The following is a 25,849-nucleotide window of genomic DNA, read 5'->3' as shown; positions in this document are numbered from 1 at the left end:
TTGAAGGAAAGAATATGGAGTGTGTGGACTCTTCTTCACAGAAACTCAGACGGCATAAGGTGACTAATAAATCTTTTTGCATATAGTAAATAACATAGATTACTATAATTACATATTAAAGATTATAACACATTTTAAATTAAGAATCATTTACTATTCCTGTGTAGTTTGCCTTTAAAAAATGCCTTTTTTTAATCAAGGCACTTAGAAAGTTATTTTTTCTAACATAATTACAGATAAGATTCAAATAAAAATTTAAATAAATCATTTACCTTATAGAAAATATATTTTAATAGTGAAATAAAAAATAAAGGCTTTGTCCCTTTTGACTGGCAAGAAATACGTTAAGAAACTGTATTTTCCTTGAAGTTGTAAAGCTTCCATAAAAAACAATGCAAATAAAAGTAATTGACTACAGAATAGTAACACTTCTTTCAAAACTTAGCAGTGACTGAAATAGGACATATTTGCATGAATTTCCTTGCACACATCTTACAACAGCAGAGTAGCTAAATTGTTTATTTCAGAAGAATTCAAACATATAAGCATGACTTCAGAAAGTTCATATGCAACAGACTGCAATAAAAGTTTGTATATTTTAGTAATGCTTAACTTTCACCCAACTGCACACAAGAAAACTATTGAAATTACAAAAAAAAGCTTCCTGGAATGTTGATTTTAGCAGTTTTTCCTCTAAGTTCCACTTTGTACAACTAACAATACATTCTTTCAAAATTTTAACCCAAAATACTGATTTTTTAAGAGGAATATCTGTGGAACTTGTATATAAAACAAGATTATTTTCATAGAATATAAAATACTTGAAAAATTTTTAAATACTCAATGTTTCTAAAACATTATGGAGTTGATAAATTCTCATAATTTTAACACAGGTTCCCTCTAATTAAAAAAAGTGGTTCTCAAAATAAATCAACAATTCCCTAGTGCACACATAAAGAGAAAAGATCAAAAGCAGTAACTGGTATCTTTCCTTCCAGTGTTAATTAGTAATTAAAAATCTTAGCTTCATTAGTACCTACTTTGAAATAGTTTGATTATTTTTTTTCTGATGGGGGAAGGGAATATTACACAGGCAAATCCTGCAACAGAAGTCATGAAAATTAACCAGCTTTGAAACTGCTTGCTTTCATCACAGTTTAAAAAGAGACTTCATTATTTTCTTTTAAATGAGAATCTTCCTTGAAGACCTCAGCTTTCATTTGGTCTGAGTTGCATGTACTTGCATGTACTGCCTACTTCTACTGGCCAAGTAACACCCTTTCTCTATAACAGTTCAGGTATGTCTGATAATTTTAAGTAGAAACACAAATATGAGAATCGGTTCCTTAGTAGAGTATAAAAGTCAACAGCTCATAGTATTTGGATTAATTGAAAGTCCTAAAAGAATTTCCTGCATTTGGAATGGGGAAATAAGACTTGTCAATGTTTCAAAACCAAGAAGATTGAATGAATGTCCCTTTATGGATTTCAAGTGTCTTCCATTCGTAGTTTATTTGATGCCTTCAATACCGATTCCATTTTCACTTCCATTATCACAGCTGAATATTTCCTGCGTACAAGGTAATCAACAGTATAGCAGCAAACCCCGTTAGTAAACCAGCATTCTGAATAAGGAAGAATGTAAGATCCATCTTTCTTCCTGTCACTTTCTCTCTCAGCATATCATTCATCTCTGGGAACTGGAAAAAGGCATAATTTTAGGTAAGTATTGCCATCTTGTGGAAGCGTGTGTAACTTAGAGTATTTAACAACAAACGTTGCTGCTTTGAACCGAGTATTAGAACTAACAGAGGGTGAAGGCAGTCACAGAACAAGTCACCCTAGTTATCCTGAAAACTATTTCATCAAGAATGAAAAATTGAAACGGTGTTTTGCTTTCCTCTGCTGTGATATCACCTTTTTGGCTCTCATGCATTTTTCCTCTTTTTAATTTGGGTCCAATTGTCGGTCTGTATGTTGCTAGGAGCAGCTGCCCTTGTATTGCTAAATATTGTGTTTCTTTCTTCACTAACACAGACAGAGAAATCCTCAATCAGGAAATGGAAGATTAGGATTCTTCCACTTTATTTATAAGTAAAAGAGGTGAAGCTGAAAACACAAACAGCCCCTCAGAAATAAGAAACCTGTTACAAATAAAGGGTCTGTTGGGCTGATGAGGCAGTGATAAAGCAAGGAAGAAAGAATAGGAATATTGTGAAACTGGTAGCAATACATGCAATATTACGTTAGGGTTTGATGAAGGGATTCTTCGTTCCATAACAGGTGTCATAATGGCACCATAATAGCAAAGGATGACTGTTAATTGCAGGAACAAAGATACTTCCTCTGAGAGCCAATGGAGGTGGTGGCGGATGAGCACTGGTGATAAAAGTGCCCATTAGTATGGGGCAATTCAAGGTATGTGTTTGTGGCAGATAAAGTCAACTGTAGTTGACTTTGACAAACATAAGCAAGCTTTAAACTCTTCTCCTGTTGTGGCGAGAGTAGTATAGCCAGTGTGCAACAAAGACTCTAAAGTTCAGTCTCAGTTTAGAAGCCTTCTGTCTGAATGACTCAGGAGCTTTATCTTTGATCTCATAAGACAAAAAGAACTGTTGAAGCCAATGCAATTCTTGAAGAACAGATTAAGATAAGTGGGAAGTGGCCAAATCTTCCCAGAAATCATTCCACAGCTCTGTGATCCTCTTGCACAAGAGACAAAGACGACAACAACAAACCAGATTAGCTTCATGCCATACAGCAAGGCTCATGTGTGCTCACACACCTCAGTGTACATATTCTCACATAACCATGTGATGAGGCTGTGGGTATCTTACTGACACGGAGGCTGGACTGCACCAGGAGTCCAGGAGAAAAAGGGAGGAAAAAGAACAGCGAAAAGAAAAGAAAAGAAAAGAAAAGGGAAAGGACATTCTAATTAATCCTACCTGCTTCTACAAGCAGACCAGAAGCACGTGAAAATCGTAACAGAAAGTGGAAAGGCAAATCTCTGTACAGAGCACTTGCATACCCTATTTCAGACTTCTCAGGGGGAGAAAAGTTGAGACAGGTAGCTGATTCAATCAAAAAACCTAGAAAAAGAGAGGGATGCAGGGAGAGGAGACAGATGGTGGAAGGGAGGGGAGAGAGAGTGCAGAACAACAGATACAAAGAAAAGAATGTTACCTACTTTGACGGATTTAATTAGAACAATTTTACGATGAGCCACTCTAAATTTATGCCATGAGTTTTGCACATCATAGTTGAGTGCACTACTATTCATTATAAGAGAGTGAAAGCAAATGAACAGCATTAGCAATTAAGGTACTGCAAATTTGTAAAAGAAGCTATTTATATTGTTCATTTAACTCTAAGATTACTACTTATGAAATCCTATGTTATTACCTCAACTACATTAGTATTTAATGTTATAGTCCTTATAACCATGTAAGAGTTCTTAAATGCATGTAGAACCAAACTGGGGTCTCAAATCTTTTCAAATTCAGGCCTCACTCTGGTTCTACACTCAGATGGATTCTAATATGACAGGTGGAAACTTTTTTTTTTTTTTTTTTTTTTTTTTTTACAGATTTATCTGCTCTTACAACACTTGAATTAAACATAATAAAGCTTTAAACTCTCGTAAATTCTCTTTCATTTAGAGATAAAACATCATTGTAAGGAATTTATAGAATATTGCTGACTGCCTGGTGAAGCCATATTAAATTCCCAACATCTAAACCTGATCTAGAACTTAGCACTATTTCTTTGCCTTATGTTTTCTAATATACTTTCAAAAAAAAATATTCTGTTTTGAATAGCGTTCAACAGATCACTTAAAAAAAGAAAGTCTGGACAAAGAAACTGGGGCTGGTACTGTTTAATTTAAACAGTATTGGAGTTTAAGTCAGGGTTTTCACCTAAACAACTCCAAAATTATTGCTGAAGTTACATAACATATTCCATTCAACTCTTAAAGAATATTTAGTTTAATTTATTTACTTACTTTTTCTGCTTTTCGTTTAGAAGATGATTTTTGAAAAGACAAATGATTCATTTAATAACAATAATGTGAGATGCTCTGTCACTTTTTAAAATGCTGAAACAAAGTATTTAAACACTTTTCACTCTTCAGTGAAATCAGCCCAAACTCATGAAAAGCTTCTCTTTCTTTAAAACTCATTTTCAGCAATAATCTGACCAGCCCTAGTCATGAAATCAAAGGCTTTCACATTTAATGAATAAGCATAATTACTTGTGCACCTTCATTAAGGTTATAATTGATTATTTAACATCTAATAATAAGACGTAGATGACTCTGGCAGGAGAGGGAGAAAAATATTAAATTCCACCAGAGAGACTGTTACTGCAGTCTTTACTTTCTTGCAGAAAACTAATTGAAAATGAAATTCCTTCTCACCATATCTGCCAGAGAGATATACAGGAACATTCCACCAGCTACTGCAAAGATGATGTTAGGAGCGAAGTTGTTGCCTACTAATATACCGAAAGCCATCCCAATATAACAGGAACACGCAGACAGAAAGTTGAAAAACAGAGCCTGCCGAGTACTCATTCCTGCACTAAGCAAGATGACAAAATCCCCTAAAAAGAGAAAAGAGAAAGACAAAATGAGAAAGCCATCTTCGGCAAATGATAGTATGATTATTTTTTGATTTCAATGGAAGTCTAAAGAAAAAGACGTTATTTGTATACAGCTTATATCCCACTGCTGGTTTTCCTCATTCAAGTAAATGATGAGCATTTCCCTTCAACAATGAGGTAACTGAAACATTCTAAAGCAAGTAGGTGATGCACAACATAGCTAAGAGCTTGAGAACACAGGACTACCCATAATGAGCAAAATTTAATTAAAAAAACACATACAAAGGCATGTATGAACAGGGCAATTAATACCTATCTAATATATATTCCTAGTTTCCATCCATCTGCACTCAGGAACTTCTTGGGCTAGATGTGTATTATGGTACTTGATAACTTTTTGATGAGTGCTTTTTCTATTAGTCTGAACTTCTTTTCAATCCATGCCAAGTTTCTGCAAGCATAACCTCCTACAGCAGTAATTTCTATCAAAAACAACACGTTGAATTAAGTTCCTTACCCAGCTCATGAGGAAACTCTTCACACAAGATGGCTATGGAGGTACTCAGCCCTTGAAACAGAGACAAAGTGAAAGAAGCACCAATTGCCAAACCATCTATGAAATTATGTACGGCATCACTCAGTGTTATCATCCAAGCAATAGTTCCGATCTTTGAGAGTGGGTGCCCACCGAGACATTTACATAAGTTGCCTTGGGTTGCTTCCTCCTGGAAAAACAATACAATAAAGCAATTACATAAAACACTGAATAAAGAAGTCAATGAAACACTATTCTGGCTTTAATCAAATGCTGAGTATAAAATAAAGCACAATTACATGAAGAAAACAAATTGCTTGGTCCAAGAGGCAGAAGGCACAGGTAGCAGCAGCAAATATTTTCTGTTTCAACAACTGAAAAGTGAAGGGCCCAGTCACCTTCTCACTACAAAGCTTTATCTGAATACCCTTCAGCTGAGACAGAAAGCAATTCAGACCACAATGTCTGAATGTCTCTCTAGCAGTCTCTCCCTCACATTAAGAGACTGCCAAGGATTGATAAGGCTCCTCACAGCCTCCTCAGCCACCTCTATTAAGCATGTACAGTGGGGAGGATTTGATCATTATGATTGACAGCATCTGTACTTCCTACCTGAAACAGACCTGGATAAATTACTTGCTGCCTGTATGTACATCATGCTCGTAAAGACACAGCCACCACCACAGCAACAGACACCTACATGGGAATCCAGACACACATCCAGGTAGTCCTCTAATTTTATTTCTTATTTTGAGCAGTGACAGTTAAGTCCAGCTAGTGAAATCAGTTTTTACAAAGTGCATGTTTAAGAAGAACAGCAGTGGCTAGTTCTGACTGTGGGAGTTGAGGGCTCAGAGCACAACTAGAACTGGCTAATATAAAACTGCAATGCACAATCATGCCAAGGCTCTCAATAATTCCTACCAGACGTGGAAGTAATTTATACATCCGGTGTCATGAAATAATGAGAAATTTGACAAAGATAAAAGGAACTGTCATTTCAGCGGGGAGTACAAACTAATTTCCACTATAAAAATCCTAATGTTCCATTCTGATAAATTTCTGTACACACATACATTGTAGTTAGATTATATTTGCAAGCATAATAGCATTGGGAAAAAAAATACAAAAAAGGATTTGCATATAAGGCTACTACTGTTTACTACCAGAATACATAAATAGTAATATATATCTGTTTACCCAGACATATTTAAACACCTTTCTTCTTGTAAGAGAAGGGTGTAGAGGAATACCTCTTTCCTTTCTATCAATGGGTCAAAAAGATAATTCCAATAAAATTTTCCAAGGAACACCAGAAATGGCTTTAGCTTCGTCATATCAAATGCAAATGCTACCAAACAACTGAAGTTTGAACTTTAAGGAAATATAACGATTAATAAACGGTTACAAAATCTGTAATGACAGAGCAACGAGATCCGTCTCACGCTTTGCTCACCAGACTCTTATCTGACATAATATATACTTGTATGTTGGAGCTGCCTTGGTACAGGACAAAAGTTCACATTAGGGATTTCCCAGTCTGAAGTCTATTACGTTACTTGGAATCTGTAGCTAGTAAATCCATGGTTAAGTAGTGGCACAATTGCCGTAAAACACAGTTATAATTCCTATTCAGTACATAAGAAGTCATAGATTTGTACTTGTATGATTTTATATTTAAAATGTCATAAAAACATTCAGAGTTTCCCTGCAAGTTCAAACACAGTGGAAATGATATGTATACCTGCATTTTTCTGAGTGCTATAAAGGCATAACAGGCTTAGCCATAGAATTATGTAAAGGACTCATTTTCTTCTACCAGTTGCACAGGTGAGCATTCCAGTGAAACTCCGAATCATTGCATATGTATGACAAAGATAAAAATCCAATCAAGGATTTTTTTTGTTTAAATAAATAATTTACAAATATACATGTTGAGCCTTCCATGTCTCCATGAAGAAAATGAAGACTGAGTAAGAAGATGATGTTAAGAAGTATCTGTTGAACTCATCAAGATCAGAACTGACCAGATTAGGTTTGGGTTATCTATGGTTTTGGTTGTTGGTTTGTTGTGTTGTTTTTGTTTTTAAGTAACTGCAATTAAATAAGGAAAACAGTATTGATTTACTTCTAAAACTACTTTCTTGATACAGTATTTCAAACTTTAGAGAAAATTGTAGCTTAAAAACTAGGAATCAGATTCTGAGAGGCTTCTATTATATGTATACACATCTAACAGCCATTTACTGTGTAGCTTTAAGGTATAATAAATAATTCTTCCCTGTAATCTACCTTAGATAACGTTGCGACTTCTTTTGGAAATCATATAAAGTACAAGGACATTGCTTGTCTGTGTTTACATTCTGAACTTTACTAGATCATATGCCCAACAGAAATAGATGAATGACTAACACATATTCTTAATGCTCAAGATAAGGCAGACTACTGATAAATTTACCTTACAAATATACAGAATTCTGAGGCAAAAATGAACAATGCCTGGCTCTACTGGACTGTTTCCTCTTTGTCATGGTACTGTACTGGGTCTGGCTGGAATAAAACATTGTGCTCTGCACTTGTAGCTAGAACTGCCCTGATAGCACACCAATGTTTTGTCTATTGCTGAGCAGTGTTGGCACAGCATCAAGACTTTCTCCAACCCCCCCAAAGTCAGTAGGTGGGGAGGGGACACCACCAGGCATCTGACCTAAACCGACCAAAGGGATGTTCCACACCCCATGGTGTTACACTCGTCAATAAAAGCTGCGAAAGGGAAAGTAGAAGGGGTGGGCTTTCATTATGAAAATGTCTGTGCTCCCAAAAAACTGCAACATGTACTGAGGCCTGCTTCCCAAGATGTGGCTGAACATCGCCTGCTAATGGGAAGCAGAAAATAATTGTTTTCTCTGTCTTTGCTTCCACACAGCTTTTCTTTTTTTCCTTCCGCCTCTTTCTTTTCCCTTAAATTAAATTATCCTTAGCTCAACTTGTGAGCCTTTTTTTCTCATCCTTTGAGAAGAGGGAGTGCTAGAGTGACATGGTGGAGTTCAGTTGGCCATCAGTGTGAAACCACCACAGGTACTTCAGGAGATGTTACAGGAGAGATGCCAGCTAAGGAGTTCTGGAACACTCAAGTGGTCTATCAGGTCAGATTTTTATTAATTACTACTGCAGTTCTGTATTATTTGCATCACAACAATTGATGGTAAAACAAAGATAACCTTGGTATTTTTGCTCTTCTGAACATAATTTTTTCTTTAAAAGCAATGGCTTCTCCTTTGTTCCCAAATGTAAGAGAAATCATAGAGAGACTTCTCTTATTTCATCTTATGTTATTACCTCAGGGTACCGTTGCTCTTCCTAATGCATCTGTGACTCCCTCAGAAAAGAACAAGCACCCCAATCTGTTAAATGCTTGCAGAGAAGAAAGTTTATATTCTGCACATCAGTGGAAAACCCAACAGGAGTTAGGACAGAGCAACTCCACCCTGTTCATAACATTTTCCTTCATACAGGCAAAAGAGTGAGCCCTGGAATGAAAGTTTTGCTCTTGAAAAAACAAAGATAAAAAAGCGTCTTTTGGTGTTCTCTGGGAATGTCCCCAGGAACAAGAAGGAACCCTGACACTGCCCCTAGGGCATGAATAAAGGCCACCATGAAGTTTTATTATACAACTCTAACATTGTGTGCTTGGGACTACAGGCATTTTCAGCAATTTGTCTCTGAAGTAACTTTTCTTAAAAGTTACTGTTGTCAAGCTGTTTAATTTTAACGTGTAGTAGGTACAAATTCTGGGTCAGCACAAAAGGGGTTTCCAAGGTTGCAATTACTGCTGCAAGTGAAATTTAAAAGTATGCAACTAATTAAACATTTACACTTACTCTAGCAGGCATTCAAAGAGAAAAGAAGATCGCATCTCCATGGTTGAAAACAGCTAGCACACTCTTGCACGGACTCCAGCCTCCACCCTTAAAGCCTACATGACGCTTTATGTCTTCACTGTTGTTGCCCTCTTTACTGAGCTTTAAATTACGAGCACACGTTAAAATTCTATTATGTATATCTTGACTAACCCCAAATGGATCCCTCATAAGTATCAAATGTGTGTAAAACTTAATTCATACCTACCCTCTTAGCACTACCCTAGCTCCTCCCTGATGACTCTGAAGGGTATGCTGGCCCCTTTAAACCTGCCTGAAGGAGGAAAAAATGTAATGACAGCTTTTCTTTGCCACCTCCCATATCAACAGTGGGTTATCTGCCACACTGGGATTTATTCTACAGCCATCTTCCTTCCAGCCGCTCTTGGCTCCAGAGTGAATTTTACTGTGCTACATTCAGAAGATTTTAATGTAACATATTCTCTTTCTAGCTCTGGAGAAATGGAAAGCAAGAAAGAATGGAAAGCATGAATTTTCATAAATGCAATACTTATAGAGGAAGAACCATTGTGAAATTTTAAGTTCTTAAAATCAAGACTGCACGCAAAAGGAAATATATGAGTATTCCACAAAGGATCTTGGAATGACCTACATAATTTATGATCACGAGCACTATAAGTAACCTAGTTGCTATAAATAAATACTAGATAGCCACACTTTATTATTATAATATGTGATATGATTGTGTTATCTTTACGTTACATGTAAGGACATGGCTGGCCAAAATGCAATAATGGAACAAGTCCAGATAAAACTTCCGGTAAACAGGGCAGAAATATAATAGCTGTGCTACTAGAAAGGACTGCCTCCACAGACAGTGGAGGTTTTGTATGTGTGTACGTGTTCTAAACCTACAAAATACAGTTTATGGATACTCAAAATGCAATTTTCCTTTCGGTACCCATGCAATTTTAGCTATCACCCTTTTCTCCTAATCTTTACAACAACCAGTATTCACTGCACTCTGTAACATATCTAAAGTAAGGACAAGTACAATTTTGGTACTTTAAACTGTGTGTATCAAGTGTCCTGTGAGCCTGCAGGGTCAATGCAGAACTCCCATATTCTCTGTTTGAGAATTCGGGCCTTTGTCCTGCTTCCTCTCCTGCTCCTCAACGCTCCCCCACAAACAACTTTCTGGGTGAAGAGCACAGGTAGTAAAACAGAAATCTTTACTGCGAAAAATCTTCCTTAGCCATCAGATAATTATTTCTATGTTTTTCCATTTTGTTTTTGTTTGTTTGTTGTTTTTAAATAAGGGACAGGGAAAAGAGTAAAGAAGCACACCAACTTTTTCTTCCCGTTTCCATTTTCTTTTCTGACAGAAGGAGGTCGTATTTGTAGTAGAGCAATAAACACAAATACAGAGAACAAATTGGAAAGAGGATATTACTTAAACCAGGAGGAACAGCCACTGTCTCAACCTATTACTTCTGTAATTCCCACCATGTCCAAGTACATTGGACTAGCACAACCAGTGATCACAATATATTGCTTACTGTATCAGTTTTCCTCATCACTCATAGATTCAAAGGAACCAGGATCTCCAGCTTAAGGCTGGATGTAGTCAGGAACACAATATGGATCATGTAACATTAAAACACACTATCACACCCTTTAAACAAAACAATGACAACAAAATCAAAATTAACAGATTAAATATTTATCTCTGTCCTCCCCATCCCTACGCTGATAACTACTAGCTCTTATAGTCGTTCAGCAATCGAATCCAGCATTCAGATTTTGTAAGCTTGCCCAAAAGTAACACATTTTTTCATAGGGCTCAAGCAAATTTACAAAAACTTGACAGAAGTAATAAAAATTCATATTAACCCTTCCCCAGATATGCTTAATATAATAGGCAGGAATAAAATGAACAAACAGACACAAGTTTCATACCTGTGCTGAGACCACACTGATGCTGTCAAAACCAAGATTTCCATTGTTCTCTATGACGGCTGAGTTTGCGTAACAGGTCACCCCATTGCTGGATGATGGTGGTTTGTGTGGGTTAGCCTTATCCTGACATTGATTCTGTTCACCATTTCCTAAGTCATTATGGCCAGTCTAGGCGACAAATAAACAAACAAGTAGCTCATTAAAGCAAAAGCAAAATAAGAAATAAATAAATAAATAAAAATAAGAAATACAGACCAAAAAGGAAAATGCAGGGAGTATCATATTCATGTTGCATTTCTTTCAACACCAAGTAAATGTTTAAATACCAATAAACATTTTAATACTTAAATTTTTAAATGAACTTCAAAGTTACCTAAGTTCCCCTCCTATCTAAGCATCTCTTCCTTTCAGCTGATTAGAACACTTGTTGGGATTTTCCATTTTTATACCTTTCTATAGAACAGTTGAATCTTCATAATCTTCAATACGAGGACCAGCTTGGGAGGGTCCAGCTAAGTGAGGTAAGAGACCAGCTAAGTGAGATAAGAGTAGGAACACAGGACAGTTTTCTTGGCAAGACAAGAGTAGAGAGTTCCAGAAAGTTTGAGAGGCCTTTGTCTGAGACAAATTCAGTCTCACTCATGTGAGCACACCGCAAAAAAGTCCTCTGACGTATGGGTCCTGGTTTAAGCAGAGCCAATTATCCATATTGTGCAATATGGATAATTGCAGGGTCACTAAAGCAGGCCTGTGTACCAGAGCATGAGGAAACAAAGCGCTGGTTACTGCAGGTGAGATTTGGGCACTGTCAGTCCTGGTAAATTACACTTTACAGATGAATAAGAAGATATACATGTCACATAAATGTCTCCTGTCCATATAGGAGCTTCAGTGGCAGACTCCCATTCTCTTCAGCTTTTACATATTTCCACTTTTTTCTGATATGTTTAGCTAGCACAGGGAAGATTCGGCCCTTGAGAGCAGCTAGAGCATATGCCAGTGACAGCAGACCACACTCACATCTGGATTCCATTCCCAGCTCTGCCTGTAACTCCCTCAAAAAAGTGAAATTGCTTTCCCTCTCCATATGGATTTTAACAGATGTATCAGAACACATGGTAAGGCTGAAATCCTCAGGAAAAAAAAAGAAAAAGAAAAAGAAAAAAATTCCAACATTTTATTAAACTATCAAGAATCTCATAAAATGTATCAGGTACTTTATGGTAAGGCTTGTACTGTTAGTGACACTTTTCATTACCTGGTTATAGATCTTCAATATCACTTTCAGAATCCTTTCCACAAAGAAGAGAATATAGAATCCACCAAACACAGCAACAGCTTTCTCGATATAGTTATCTACTTTGGGGTCAAATCCAAACGCCTAACATTGAAGACAAAAGCAATGTGAATTGGTCTGTAATCTTAGTACATTTCCATAAAAACAAATTCCCTGACCACACACAAATACTCCTCAAAAGTACAGACTGTCTACCAGCCAGGAGTTTCAATGAGGCTGAAGTTATGAAAGATCCTGACCCTGACAGATTTGTTTCTTTTTTTTTAACTTAGATTAAATGTCAGCAGTGTTTTAATACAGTAGAATTTTACATGCAGAACATAGTAATTATTGCAAAGCAGAAAGTCTACACTGTAGCCCATTAAAACTCACTAGAATTTTACCCAATGTGTTCCTCTTTCTGTCTAGAGGCAAAATAGCCCTTAGCCTTTCCCGTCTCACAGCTACACGTGGAACTTGTAGCTCACTCAGCTCATCCAGACAGAAAGAGGTGGCAGCTAGTGGCACTAGTGGCCACCTACAATTCTTTGGGGATTACAACCCACACACTCAGATCTCCATTGGAGCAAGCTTCTGGAATTAATACACTTTAGAAACGATTTTACAAAACAAATAATGATTCCCGTTGCTTACCTCTGGAATGAGCTGGAAAATTGCATTAGAAAAGAGAGTACCGATGGCCAAGCCCACAAAGTAGGTTAGAATCTTGGGGAAATATGACTTTTTTAAGAGAGGAGTTAAAATCAATCCCAGGAGTGATGCCAAGTTAATGATAGTCACAGCCAGGAACCCAAATCCCCAAACTGTGGATAAACAAACAGAAATATAAAATATTTTAGTATAAAATCCACTTAAGGCTGCTTTTGATTTTTCTAACATCTGAATTGGCATGGAATTGAGAAAAATACTTTTTTCCTTACTTGAAATTATACTTTACAAATATAAAACCTTAAATACGCACTGATATTTAAGACACATACTCACAGAGGGGAAATTTGCAGGAATACTGTTTGGGACCACATACAAGCCCAGTTTCAGTTTTTAATATCTCAGATAGTCTATCTGCTGATAGTATAAATCAACTCTCTCTACAGTCAGTGAAGATTGAAAACTAAAGCTTAAGCCAATATTCATCAAGGTAGCTATAGCTTAGGCTTAAGACAAATCTTGTTACCGATCTCAGGGTTGCAGGTCCAATTGTCATTTACTCCTGAGCAACTCCTAGACACAAAGTTTGCTGTCTTGGCTGTCCTACACCCAAAAATCCTTCCTGATAAAGGATGACTCCTTCAAATCATCTTGAGGTGGTAACTTTCTGTTCCTATCACTCCTCCTCTTCCTACAGTTCAAAGTACTTCTGCTTTGTTGAAAACACTGCCCATCACTACTTATCACACTTATGAGGTGGAAGATAGCTGACAGTAGAGACTATTACAGCAGAGAAATGAAAACATACATAAGAGAGGTTCTGGGTTCAAAAAGATGGGCACAAAGGAGGAACATTTTTATTTATTTATTTATTTGTTTAAGAAGTGGCATATGCACCTAGTTTGGCCATAATTTAGCTTCTTTCACCATAAGCATTGTCCCAGATTTTCAGAGTTCAGACACCAGGATTTATATGAAGCCATATCGTAATTATTCTGGCATCTGAACTACAGGTTCTGAGAGTTTTGTTGTTGCTGTTCACAAGCATCAAAAAGTTTTGCCTCTGTGCACGTCCACTGTTTTACCCAGTTACATCTCAAATCCCTGTAAGTACAAAAAAGCTTTAAAGGTTGCACTGAAAAAGTCTACAACACTGCCTCAAGTGAGGCCACAGAATCACAAAGATATCCACATAGACAGGTTGTCTATAAAAATCCAACACAAATTAAAACCAAAGCCAACAGTGTTGGATATATGAGAACAGTTTGGTATAATCCAAAAAGTTGCATCCATGTAATAGCCTCATTATCAGTTTTGCCATATGTACATAGAGAAGTTACCGTAAATTCCTTTCTGCGTAACAGAAACGGATCAGATTGCAATCTGCAGCCCAACTTTCCTGTAACACGTTGTCAGCAAACACGCTAAACCAGATTCATCACCTGCAACTGGGATTGCTATGCTTTGTTTGCACAGGGACACAATTTTCGTTTGTGATGAATTTTATATTGTGTCAAGAACAGGAAGAACAGAAAGCATTAGAAGCATTTAAAGCATTTGCAAGAGGTGTGTCAATGCCAACCAAAACATTCACTTGCCATTTCTGAGAGACAGAGAGAGGAAGAAAAACATACAACTAGATATGGTTAGATTCACTGAGCTACACAGGAGCATAACTTCCATTACAATAAAAGATAATTACGCTTGTGAATGCATTTTTGAAATCAAGTCTACAGTAAACAAATGGGGTTCCAGCGTCATCATGAGTCACAGAGGCTGTTTGCAGTTTGGGATTACCATAGAAGCAGGAGGCTCTCAGTTTAACATACAGATAACTCCTACACATTTATCCTGTGCAAAATACACATTTGAAATTGAGTTAAAATACATGTGTGTGTGTATATATATATATATATATATAATATTTAGTGTATAAGCCCAAATTACCTTGCCACAGACACAGGAAATTAGAACAAATTTCAAAAATTATGATTAAAAACCCCTACTACTATTACTTTCTACAACAAAAGACAAAGAGGACAAATTCGCAAATGGTACATATAAATCAGTGGGTGACAAAAATGATAGCAGAATGGAGCTTTAAAGCAAGCACAGAAAAACGGGTTATTGCCAAATGCCGAGAGAAATTCTCACAATAGTACTTGCTTTACTAACAACGGTGTAACATTCATGCCGGTACTCTTTGTTCAGAAGAGCAGCAAGTACTGGGACACTTAACTTGAAGTACATGCTACAAATGATACACCTTTCATCATTTTGTATGCTTAATGCAGTGGAACATGTCCCAGTGTACTAAAGGACCTACGTTTGCAAATAAAGATGTAATCCACTGGTATGTAGTACCCACTTTTGTCACAACAACAGCAACAAAAAAAGCCTTTCTTCTTCCTAATTTACCAGAGATTAGTGAGGCCAGAAGGCAGATGCATTTTATTTTTAAAAACCTGATCTAATCTGGATGGCTCAGTCCTTGGGATTTTGCATACTGATATTTTATTTCTTATTTATTTACCCAAAGTGGAAGAAAAAGGAAGAACTAAACTACATAATCAAATAACATCAGATAATGAAGGAATAAATTGTTATCCGTCCTAGGCATTCCACAGGCCCTGCAGTGAGCCTCAGTAGTATGGGGACTAGTTTAAACTAATAAATCTTTTAAAGGAATAAAATTAACCTAAGATCTTTCTTATATGTTCTCCAGGAAGGTGTTGTTGACCTGAACTGCAATTGCAAATAACAATGTTTAAAAAAAAAGATTACCCCAATTATACAATTATGGGAATTGGTACTGCAAGAAAAATACCACAAATAGAAAACAAACAAACGAAAGTGATAGAATTCCAAGATAACCAATGCTGCCAAAGTTGCTTCATTGCTGCATTATGGACTGTATGTCACAATACCATGTGCGCACTGCTGTCTTGAAATTGGGTTTATTCACTAGGGCTCCATCCCCACTAAGTTTTCCCTGACTGCATCCATCCCAGAGAGCTGGCTAGGCTGACTTCACGTACCAGAGCCAAGCACTGACACACAGCCTACCCGGAGGCTGGTGGCATGGATGGCTTTTGCCAACGACCATTATTCTTTCTGTCTCTACAATTCTGGCCCCAACAAAGAGACCACCAAGATGCCAAAGCATGATAAATCCAAAAAATAAATGGCAGGAGAGCAAGTCCACCTCAGGGCACCACTGATCAGTATTGTTCCTCACAAGAAGTGGGGACCACTGCTCTGGGCCTTCCTGAGACAGGCTCAGGCTCCTCCTAAGCCCCTTCCTGGAATGAAGAAGAAATCAGGGTGTTAAAACCTTGCTGAAAAAGCCAAGCAGACCACACAGACTCTGTTTGCCTCGGACAGAAGAAATACCACTGGACATTTCCAGCTATTTCATGCCGCTTTATACTACTCCCTATTACATTGCAGAGAAGCAAGAAAGGGAAGGACATGAGTGTGCCCCTAAGGACAGCTAGGTTAGATATTTGATATACAGCATATACAACACCCAAGGAAAAAAGACATTCTATACGCTGTCATTTAACTTTTACTCTGCTTCCACAACATTTTTTTATTATTATTATTGCAAGCAGCTGCCCCGTAAAGCTCACTGTATTAAATTCTTCTTTATGCCTTGTCTGTTCATGCTTTGGAGAACAGGGACTTAACAGAGCTTAAATGTGTGGGAGTCCCTGAGCAGAAAACTCACATCAGCCGAGCTGGAAACATGCACTGAGGATTTTGCATCATGGGCAATAACTGAAATCAGCTGGTCCCAAAGCTGCCACAATACTGATTCACTTGGTGATGGGGCAGGGGGAGGGGGACAACACATAAATCAACAGCAGGATACATTTGCAGTAAAGCTTTCATTTGGCACGGGACATTTCTGTGAATCTCCCTTCAAAACAGATACCACTGTGTGTCACAGCCTCATATGCTTGGGGTTTAAAATACCCTAAGCATGGGCCTCGCAGATTTCTCATGCTGCAGCCAAGGGAGGGGCAGAGAAAAGACTGCCTTGCTTATCTGGCTACTGGACACTGCTTCTGAGCTGGCAGGATAAAAGAAAAATAGGAGGGGTGGTCTAAATAGCTTAGGCAATCAACTACAGAGCAAGCTTTCCACATCACCGTACTTAAACACACACACCCCCTCCAGAACAAAACCAAACAAGCAAACAACAAAAAAAAAAGACAGATCTTACACTGTAGTGTAGGTATTGTAAATTTCTTGAAAATATGTGCCTTCATACGGTATAAACAATCATGGTAAATTGATGCCATGGTTGTGATTAATCAAATATAGTTTTAATTATTCAATGGCACAGGTAAATTTTAGGAATGATGTGTAATTCTTAGTGACTACTCTCACTTACAACAATCAGGGAGATATTAATTCTAAAATTTCAAAAGTTACAAAAAACACTGCAGTACCTTTGCTAATAAATACTACCATTGGGAATCTGCTCATCCAATATCCCAGTTTTTAACTTTAAGTCAGTTGAATCCCTGGGAATAATGAATTAATTTGGAATACCGAGTCAAATAAATAAATAATATACAAATCTGATCTTTATCAATGGAACAAGTGACTTCATTAACCAGCTGATTCATCCCTATCCTATATTTTCTATTGCACTGTACAGTTCTGTGCACAATAAATATAAAAATAACAATGAGAAAAATAGGAGGAAGGAAGATTAAGGTTATTCAGGCATGTGATGATGTTCCATGTAGAGGGAGCAGCACAGAAGATGGCAAGAAGGCAAGAGTGGGAGTTCAGAAAAATATGAGTCTTTCCCTCAGGAAAACAGCAGTCACTGGCCTCCTTGGTGTCCTGACATCCAATTGCAAATAATTCCACTTAAGTGCAGCCTCCTAGCAATTTTACCATGAGTTAACCTGATGCTTGCACGCCCCACTAAGTCTGACATCCCATTGCAAATCATCTGCACAAACTTTTTCCTGCTTCCACCTTCTCTCCTATTAACCAGCTATTAGTGAGAGCCCTTATGCCTCAGGGCACAAACTACTGTGCAAACAAAACAGGTCAGAAAGACTTTTTCTTTAATGAACAAATTACTCCATAACTATCTACTGGCCTTTCCCTAAAACATTTTGAAAAGATCACTGTCAAGAGAGAGGATATTTGTTTATGTACCCTGGTGACCTGAAGCACCCTCTTATGTTCCCACTTTATAACTATATCCCCTTAAACAAGGCATTCCTATTACGTATAGATAAATAGTTACTATTTAGCTAAGAAACCCGCACACTAATCACAGTATCAATGAAATAATATAACTGACCTTGTAAAGAATGTGGTTTAGATGTATCCACAAAGTTTTCCTGATGATCACACGGGTGAAAAATTAGCTGTTGCAAAACAGCAGGACATATTGTAGAGAAGTCTGAATTTGATATACGACTGTTGTTCGGTATTCCATGCAAAGAAAAGATTTCCTCCCCAGTCAAGCACTGGAACAAAAAGGGGTTTTTTGCCAACTTAATACAATAATACAAAACAAAACAAAAAAAAAGTCACACACTGAGAAACACAAGATTTATAACACGAAAATGCTGTAACACATTTTCAAGGAAGTATACACACTGTTTGTACACTGCATGTGAAAACCTGGTGATTGTTTAATGTGAGGCAGAAGTGATTTTAAGTATTTTAAGATAACTCACAAATAAATGAAACATGTTTTACATTGACATCTCCAAATCCTCTGCCCCATGAACCGGGACAGTCAAATATTTGGAAAAATAGCTTCAAAATAGTTAAAATCCCATGTAATTACAAAATAATTACATTTAAGAACAGACCAGATACACTTAAAATCTTAGTGTCAGAGTAGCATCAGAAAAAGACTGTTAATTCCATGACTGCTCATTCATATGACTGCTTCTACTCCACAGTAATGCTGCATATTTCCTCAAACTAGCTGTTCATAAATTGTCCAAATGGCAGCATTCAACATTTTTTCATTCATTTTACGGCAAAAATTATTAGCAACAAGGATTATTTTGTAAGACCATCCCAAATTCCTGTGAGACACTCTTACTTCGGATCTTCACTTTGCCTTCAGCTCAGGGTCAGTACCTAATGGGTCAAGGACAAATGTACACAGCAGTGCTAAACCGGGCTGGGAACAGGGCTGGTTGCTCTCTTGGTTATTTTCAACCAAAAAAACAAAATACTTGAACTATAAAATATATTAAACTATATCTCCACAGAAAAATTGAGTACTTTTATATGAAATGTTCCATATCACAGAGGTCTTTCATCTAATGCTTTCCATTTATTCACATTCATGTTTTCCTATAACGATCAATAAGCAAATAGTGTTCTTTCTTGGCTGCACACAAAAGTGGTTTGGCTTGTTGATGTACAACACACACCAGGGATGAGTCTCAAGAAAAGAAGTAAAGCTTTTAGCACGAGACATTCACTGTAGCGAGTCTCAGTGTGATTGCAGGAGTAGAGCACTGGAAGCCTTAACAAATTGCAAACAAATGGTCACTCCCTGTTCTTTTCAGTTTTACCTTCAGATTCCATAGCACTCCTCCAATAATTCAGGATTATTATTTATAAAGTATATTCCTTCTAGAGATAAGCCAAAGCAACTGCAAGTCATTTATTTCAGAGCTGCCTCCATCTCCACTAATAAATGTTACTGTCTACAAGGTGAAAGGCATGCACATACCATTTTAACTTGACTATTTCTTATTTAGCTTGGAGGAAAAGAGCTTTCAGGCCAATACAAGTGGCTTCAGCCAGATTACATCCAGAATGCTCCTGCCCTTCTTCTTGAATGACCCAGTCTAGGAGAGCACTCACGTACACACCTGAACTTAAACAAATGTCTAAATTTTGTTGAGGCCATGAGACCTTGAAGACCGAAATATATACTGAAAAGTTTTCCTGAACAGAGGTTTACAAGCAGTGTGGATATAGAATCATCTTTCAGTATCAACACTGATGTCAAAGCCTCAATATATCTTTAAAAAATATATTTATTTAAAATAAATATAGCTTGATAGCAACAATTATTGTTTTTGTTTTAAAGCATGTTGACCCATTTAACCTCAGTGGAAGTAGTGCACAAAGAAATCATCACTGAAGAGAGGTTTTTTTACAGCCCAATACATGAACTTCTGGAGCTTTTCTAAACTGGTTCTGTGCCTCATCATTTTACCATTAACTCTGCATTATGAAATAATGCAAAATATGTAGCTAATATTTCCAGTATGAAACAAAAAGAGAGGATAGTTGTGGTCTATAGGAATAGTTCCTATACCATGCTTCTTGCATTACTGGCCCACAGCCATTTCTAAAGGTCTGCAGTGAAAAGCTGATAGAAAAACAAGCCAGTACGCACTGAGATTCATAACATGGCTATCTCTAAGAGAACTGATCTTTAACATCTCTTCCCTAGAAATATAGAATGGATGACAAGTAATTTAAAATACTAACAAATTAATATTAGTTTACAAAAACACAAACCACATTGTAGGTTGAAAAAAAGAACCGATTATGGAGTGAAAATATTACTCAGGCACAGCATGAATTAGAAAACTTGAGACTTACAGCTTTGGCTATATACAAACAAATATGTTAGAAATACCATCGGACAAGAGAGCTTTTATATGAGGACAAGGAACAGCATTTTATTTAATTACTACTATTATTTAGATCGGGGACAAACCCAGAGGATAACAATTCCTAAAATGATTCATTGTTTTAAGTCACCTCATCCTCTCAGCAACTCCTACATGCATCCATGTGCTGAAAAGCAACCTTGTGTGAGTTCACTGGCACAATTAAGGGATTAATTAAAAGATTCAATCTATTAGAAGCCTTGGATTGGAACAACTCATGGTTGCACACTGAAAAACTCTGTACTTATCTTTGCAGGACAAATACATTAAGACAACCACACTTCTGTAAAAAAACAAGCTATTTATTTTGTAAGACTGACAGATAACCTCAGCCAAAAGGTAATCTAGCGTCATGGAACAGGGGACTGAGAATGACGTCCTGGCTCATTAAGTCTACCATCCCGTCTGTCCCTTGCTATTCAGTAAGCCTTGTCACGGTGCTTAAGGTGAAGGGACTGGACCTGGCCACAACGTGACTGTTACCCAGTGTTTAACTCCTATCTTCAAAGAAGATATAACTGCTCATGTCTCTGAACTGTTAAAAAAAATCATAAATGCTTTTATCACAATTAAAGAGGACTTCAATCACTAGAATTCACAGCATTGCAACGTATTCAGACAAAAAAAAATAAATAAACCATCAACTAGGTTACTCAATTAAATGTTTACTTTTCTCATGGTAAGCTGCTGCCAAAAAATGATTGACCAATATGGGATTTTCTTTTAAGATTGTAAATGAAATAAAGCGATGCCCAACTATCTTGATTCTCTTCACACCAGTATCACATATCTATATAAATGAAAAGCATATGCCAAGCTCACCACATTCTTTCCAGGAAAGGATGGGATAACTTGCTCAGACAAAAATAATGCAAGGAGACCTCTAACAAGAAAATTAATAACAAATGCTATGGTACCAACCATCTTGTAAACATTTCATTCCCTTTTCTGACCTTCTGCCACGTTCTTATCTTTGCTCTACCTCTGTTTTATCTGTAGCATTGCACATGTGAAGCACTGAAATACCAAAAGCAACCTGTCACTGTGGTTTCTAAATGTTGCCAGATTAAATCCTATCCTAGCCCACACCAGGGCTGAGCAGTGGGTCACACAGTAACAACAGCAAAGAAGGAATACCATGAATATTTTTTTTTTGACTTAACCTGAGCCTGGATGAGGCAAAATAAAGACAAATTAATGTCTTCCCCAACTTACTTGTAACAAATCAAAGCGTTTAATGCTGATTCAGTGATACTTTTTTTTTTTCCACTCATCCAGGTGTGGACTGGGTACTAGGAGACAACCACGCATTCAATAAGCAGCACTTTACGAGAAAGAGTCCAAGCATGTAAAGCTGCTTGAACACCTTTGTGTGCTTTAGGGATGTCACATACACACCCCAACATGTTCAAGGCAGCCTGATGTGGGGAGCTGAAAAATGTCCATAAATGCTGAAACTCACTGAAGATATTGTAGCAATAAGACACTACTTTGGGGGTAGAACAGAAAAGCCTATTTATCTTCTCACTGACCTGGCAATGTCAGCTCATGGTGCTGGATCAAGACCATAAGCCACACACTGTCAGGCCATTCATCCTTCTTCTAAGAAGCACTAGTGAACTAGTGAAACACTACCAAAACATCCAAACAAATAAATAAAAATCAAAGCAGATACTAGCCTAGTTCTAGTTCATCCAAACCACCAAAGTTACTGTTTTGACTCATCGTGACGTGAAAACGCGTGATAGCTGATCGCTAAAATTTTCACTTTGTTTTGTCCAGATGTTTGATATAAAAACCGAAATACGTTACATTAAGACAGTATTCAGGCATAACATGAAGGCTCAGCATAAATATAGTTTTAGAAAAGTCAAAGAAAGAAATTGGATTATGATTTTAGCACCTTCTGACTACCCCAAAGCATAAAATAAAGGCAACATTAACAGGCTTTCTTTCCAACGCCCACTTACTTTCCATGCATTTTTTGACTAAAACTTCTGAGCACGTAGTTTAAACCTCCAGCATACACATGTATTGATATCATACCACAATGAACGTGATGACAGAAGATCAAATATAGTTTTGTTTTTACATCTTGCTAATAATGTAGAACAGTGAGTAAACATGCCATCATCTATTACATTAAGCATTAAATTGTTAGTAGTTCTATACAAATTTGTAGAACTAAAACGTGTTGGAATTCCATCGTGAAGTGTGAAAAAACAGCAGTGACTACTATTTGAGTTTCCTCAGTTACTATTATTTCCCTGAAAAGAAGTCTTAGCTTATGCATTAAGGAAAGGCGAAAACAGAAAAAAAAAAAGTGAAGAGCAAAGAAAATGCAAACACAAAACACAGAGAATTAAAAAAATGCACAATGAAAGAAAAAAGAAAGCTAAAACATAAGAAATGCAGACAGCTCAGTCAAGAATTCTAAAACTCAAAAATATCGTTGGTTATTTTTTGTCCTGTAAGACACACACACGTGTCTTCATGGACATCATACAATTTAAGTTACCATAAACGCCTGTAAAATTTTATACAAGTATATGTTCAAACACCATCATCAACAAATTAAAGCATTTTTTCTCCTGCCTTATCTTTTCAAGTCAACCTCGGTATCAAAGGAAAACAGAAATCAGACATCCCTCTCCTTCTGACTTACACATCCAAACTTTCAATTTTTAAGAAAATGGATCAACTTCTAGTGGATCTTTGGAGATAAGTAAGGTTACTGAAATTTTTATCTGAGTGAAACACTTACACTAAAGACCAGTGCTGGGACAACACTAACAGAGACTGTTCCTTCCTGCTGGTTTTTGAAGGGCACTATCACCTGTCCCTTACAGATCAGTTCTGCACTAAAACGGCTTCAGGCTTGGATGAGGGACTCTTGATAGAGCAGGGACGTGTTATCTTCACTGGAAGAAAGGGCTTGGAGTCATCCCACTAGCTCTGGACAATGAAGTTAGGAACTGAAAGTCTGAGATAAACCTTGTTTCCTACTACAGTCATATATCTGTGCAGCCTCAATGGATGATCCAGCCTACCTGAAAAACACACGAGGTATTTATTTTTCTCCATTAAGATTTAGTAGAGTTCAGGCCTCCGATGCCTTACAACATAAAAAATTAGATTAGGCCACTTTACATCTTTTTTTCCATAACCAGTGGATCCTCTAAATTATGAGCTTGTAAGCGCAAAGCATGAGTCAGTGTTTGAAAACAGCCACCCAACTTACTTAGTATGAGTACACATTAGCGTGTAGCACCTGCCCAAAGTCATTGATATACTTAACACCTACAAGGGATTGAGAGCCTGCAGGTTAAGAGCACTTGCTTAAATGGTACTAGATGATAGAGCAGCTGTAAAGTCAATTTTAAGACATACAAGTAACTCAACAAAAAAGGTACATGTTTCAGTATGGTACCCTAGATATTCTTCCAAAAGGACACAACTAAAACAGGCCTGTTAAAAAAATAAAAATGTTTCAGTTAAATTTCAAATTATTTATGAGGAATACGCATTGGCAGTAATTAAAATGAGCATTTCTTTTCCTCTGCAGCCTGTGTACGAGAGCTACGTGCTTTTACATAGGTAGAAGCTGAAGGACTGAGGAATCTGCTCATTTCTAAGCCCCTTTAAAGAAAGATTCTTTTCATAACCATATTCAACACTGCAAACTTGTATTTAGTGTGTGTGGCAGGAAATGTTTGTATATAAATGTTTTTTAAATACACTGTGTTGGAACAGTGTTCAGTTTGTGAAATTTGAAAGAGAAGCAGTGACTCTGGGAAATATTGCTGCGCTTATACTGAATACTACATTGATTTTGGTGGCATTAACTCCAAATTAAGCCCCTGGTCAAGGTACAGACACCAGAATCACACTGTTTCTGAAACAAACGCAGTTTATCCAAGGTTTGTCTACATTACTGATGAAGAGCTACTGCTCCAAACGTTAAAATAAATAAATAAATAAATAAATAAAAAGCGCCTCATGGTCCCTAGAAGCATGCCTCCTCTGTTTCTCGAGGAGCTGAACCAAACCACAGCAATCATCCCTGTTTTCCTTTCATTTTCACGGCTGACAGGACTTAGCATAGGGAAATTTCTGCCAGCCTTAGAACTCCCATTCAGGTAAAGGAAGGCACTCTAAGATGCTCCGGAGATACGAAATGATATAGCATTTAAAAGTAGCAACGAGGTCTGAGTTTTCTTTGGAGACACTAGACAGAGCAAAACAGTTTCATGACAAAATGAGCGGTATTCTGGTTAGATTTAGTCAGCGAATTAAACACTTTAAAAAGCTTTTACTGGATGAATTGACGAAGGGACACTCAGCGCTCAATTACTGGAAAGACGTGAACAACTGTGGAAGTTCCTCCACGCCCGCAGCGGCCAAGCCTCCGCTCCCAGGTGTCGCTTTCCCCGAAGATCTGCCCGTGCACCTCTCGGAGGGAAGCTCCGGCAGGGCGAGCAGGTCAACCCGCTCCCCGGCCGCGAGCAGCTCCCGCCCGCCGCTACCTTTGCCCGGGGGCACCGCGGACCTTGGCCCCGTCTCCTCGCTCCCCGCGTGCCGGCCCTCGGCGCTACCTGGTTGTGGTGCGGCTGGGGCAGGAGCTGGGACGGCGACGCGGCGGCCGGGCGGCCGAGCAGGGCGGAGAGCTGGGCGGCCGACAGGCTCCCGTTGGTGCCGAAGGCGTGGAGCACGTCGGCGGCGAAGGCGGCGGCCGCGTTTGGGAGCATCTCCGGAGAGCAGACGACTGCGGCCGGGAGCGCGGCCCCTCCGGCCGGGGCTCGGCGGGGCGGGGGAGGCGGGCGGCCCCTCCCCGGGGGGCGGCTGCGCGAAGGCGGCACCGGGCTCCGGCCCGGCCCCGCCGAGCACCTGCCGGGCCCCGCACGCCGCCCCCGAAAGGCCCCGGCCCCGCCGCGGTCCCGCCAGGAGCCGCCCGTGAGGCCGCCCCGGGGAGTTTAATCCAGCCCAGAAGCGTGGGGGATTTCACCCGGCCTTTTTAATAAGCAAGCGGGGAAGTGTGTGACTGACCCCAGGCAACAGCTCCCTCGCTTCAGGAGCAGCACTTGCCCCTCAGGAGACAGCGCTACAAGTTACTCCCCAGCTGCCCCTTACAACATTTCTTAACCTGTCTCCACATCGATACCACCCGCTACAGAAATATATGTTTAAATCATGTTGTGTTAAAATATTCTTATTTAGACCTCTATGAAACTATGCT

At 38.2% G+C, this 25,849-nt stretch overlaps 1 protein-coding gene across 1 annotated transcript; it reads right to left on the bottom strand.

Moving 5' to 3' along the window:
• Positions 1-492: 492 nt before the first annotated feature.
• SLC39A8 (solute carrier family 39 member 8) lies at positions 493-25,586 on the bottom strand. The gene is made up of 8 exons (XM_083835564.1): positions 25,209-25,586; positions 18,258-18,426; positions 12,911-13,080; positions 12,239-12,361; positions 10,981-11,148; positions 5,123-5,330; positions 4,421-4,605; positions 493-1,700 (listed from the first exon to the last, which is right to left on the bottom strand). Exons 1-8 carry the CDS (start codon positions 25,359-25,361, stop codon positions 1,554-1,556), a joined length of 1,323 nt encoding a protein of 440 aa, XP_083691690.1. The 5' UTR covers positions 25,362-25,586; the 3' UTR covers positions 493-1,553.
• Positions 25,587-25,849: the final 263 nt, after the last annotated feature.

The sequence above is a fragment of the Anser anser genome, assembly GCF_964211835.1.
Source record: "Anser anser genome assembly, chromosome: 4".
NCBI lineage: Eukaryota > Metazoa > Chordata > Aves > Anseriformes > Anatidae > Anser > Anser anser.
This window is presented reverse-complemented; position numbering and strand designations above follow the sequence as displayed.

What these genes read in the sequence shown, in the direction of transcription:
- SLC39A8 (XM_083835564.1), bottom strand. Translation starts at nt 25,361, where the DNA reads ATGCTCCCAAACGCGGCCGCCGCCTTCGCCGCCGACGTGCTCCACGCC. An exon ending in TAAACCACATTCTTTACAAG is followed by an intron (nt 13,081 to 18,257) that starts GTCAGTTATATT and finishes GTTTATCCACAG; the next exon opens with TTTGGGGATTTGGGTTCCTG. An exon ending in TCAGTGTGGTCTCAGCACAG is followed by an intron (nt 5,331 to 10,980) that starts GTATGAAACTTG and finishes TTGTTTTTCCAG; the next exon opens with GAGGAAGCAACCCAAGGCAA.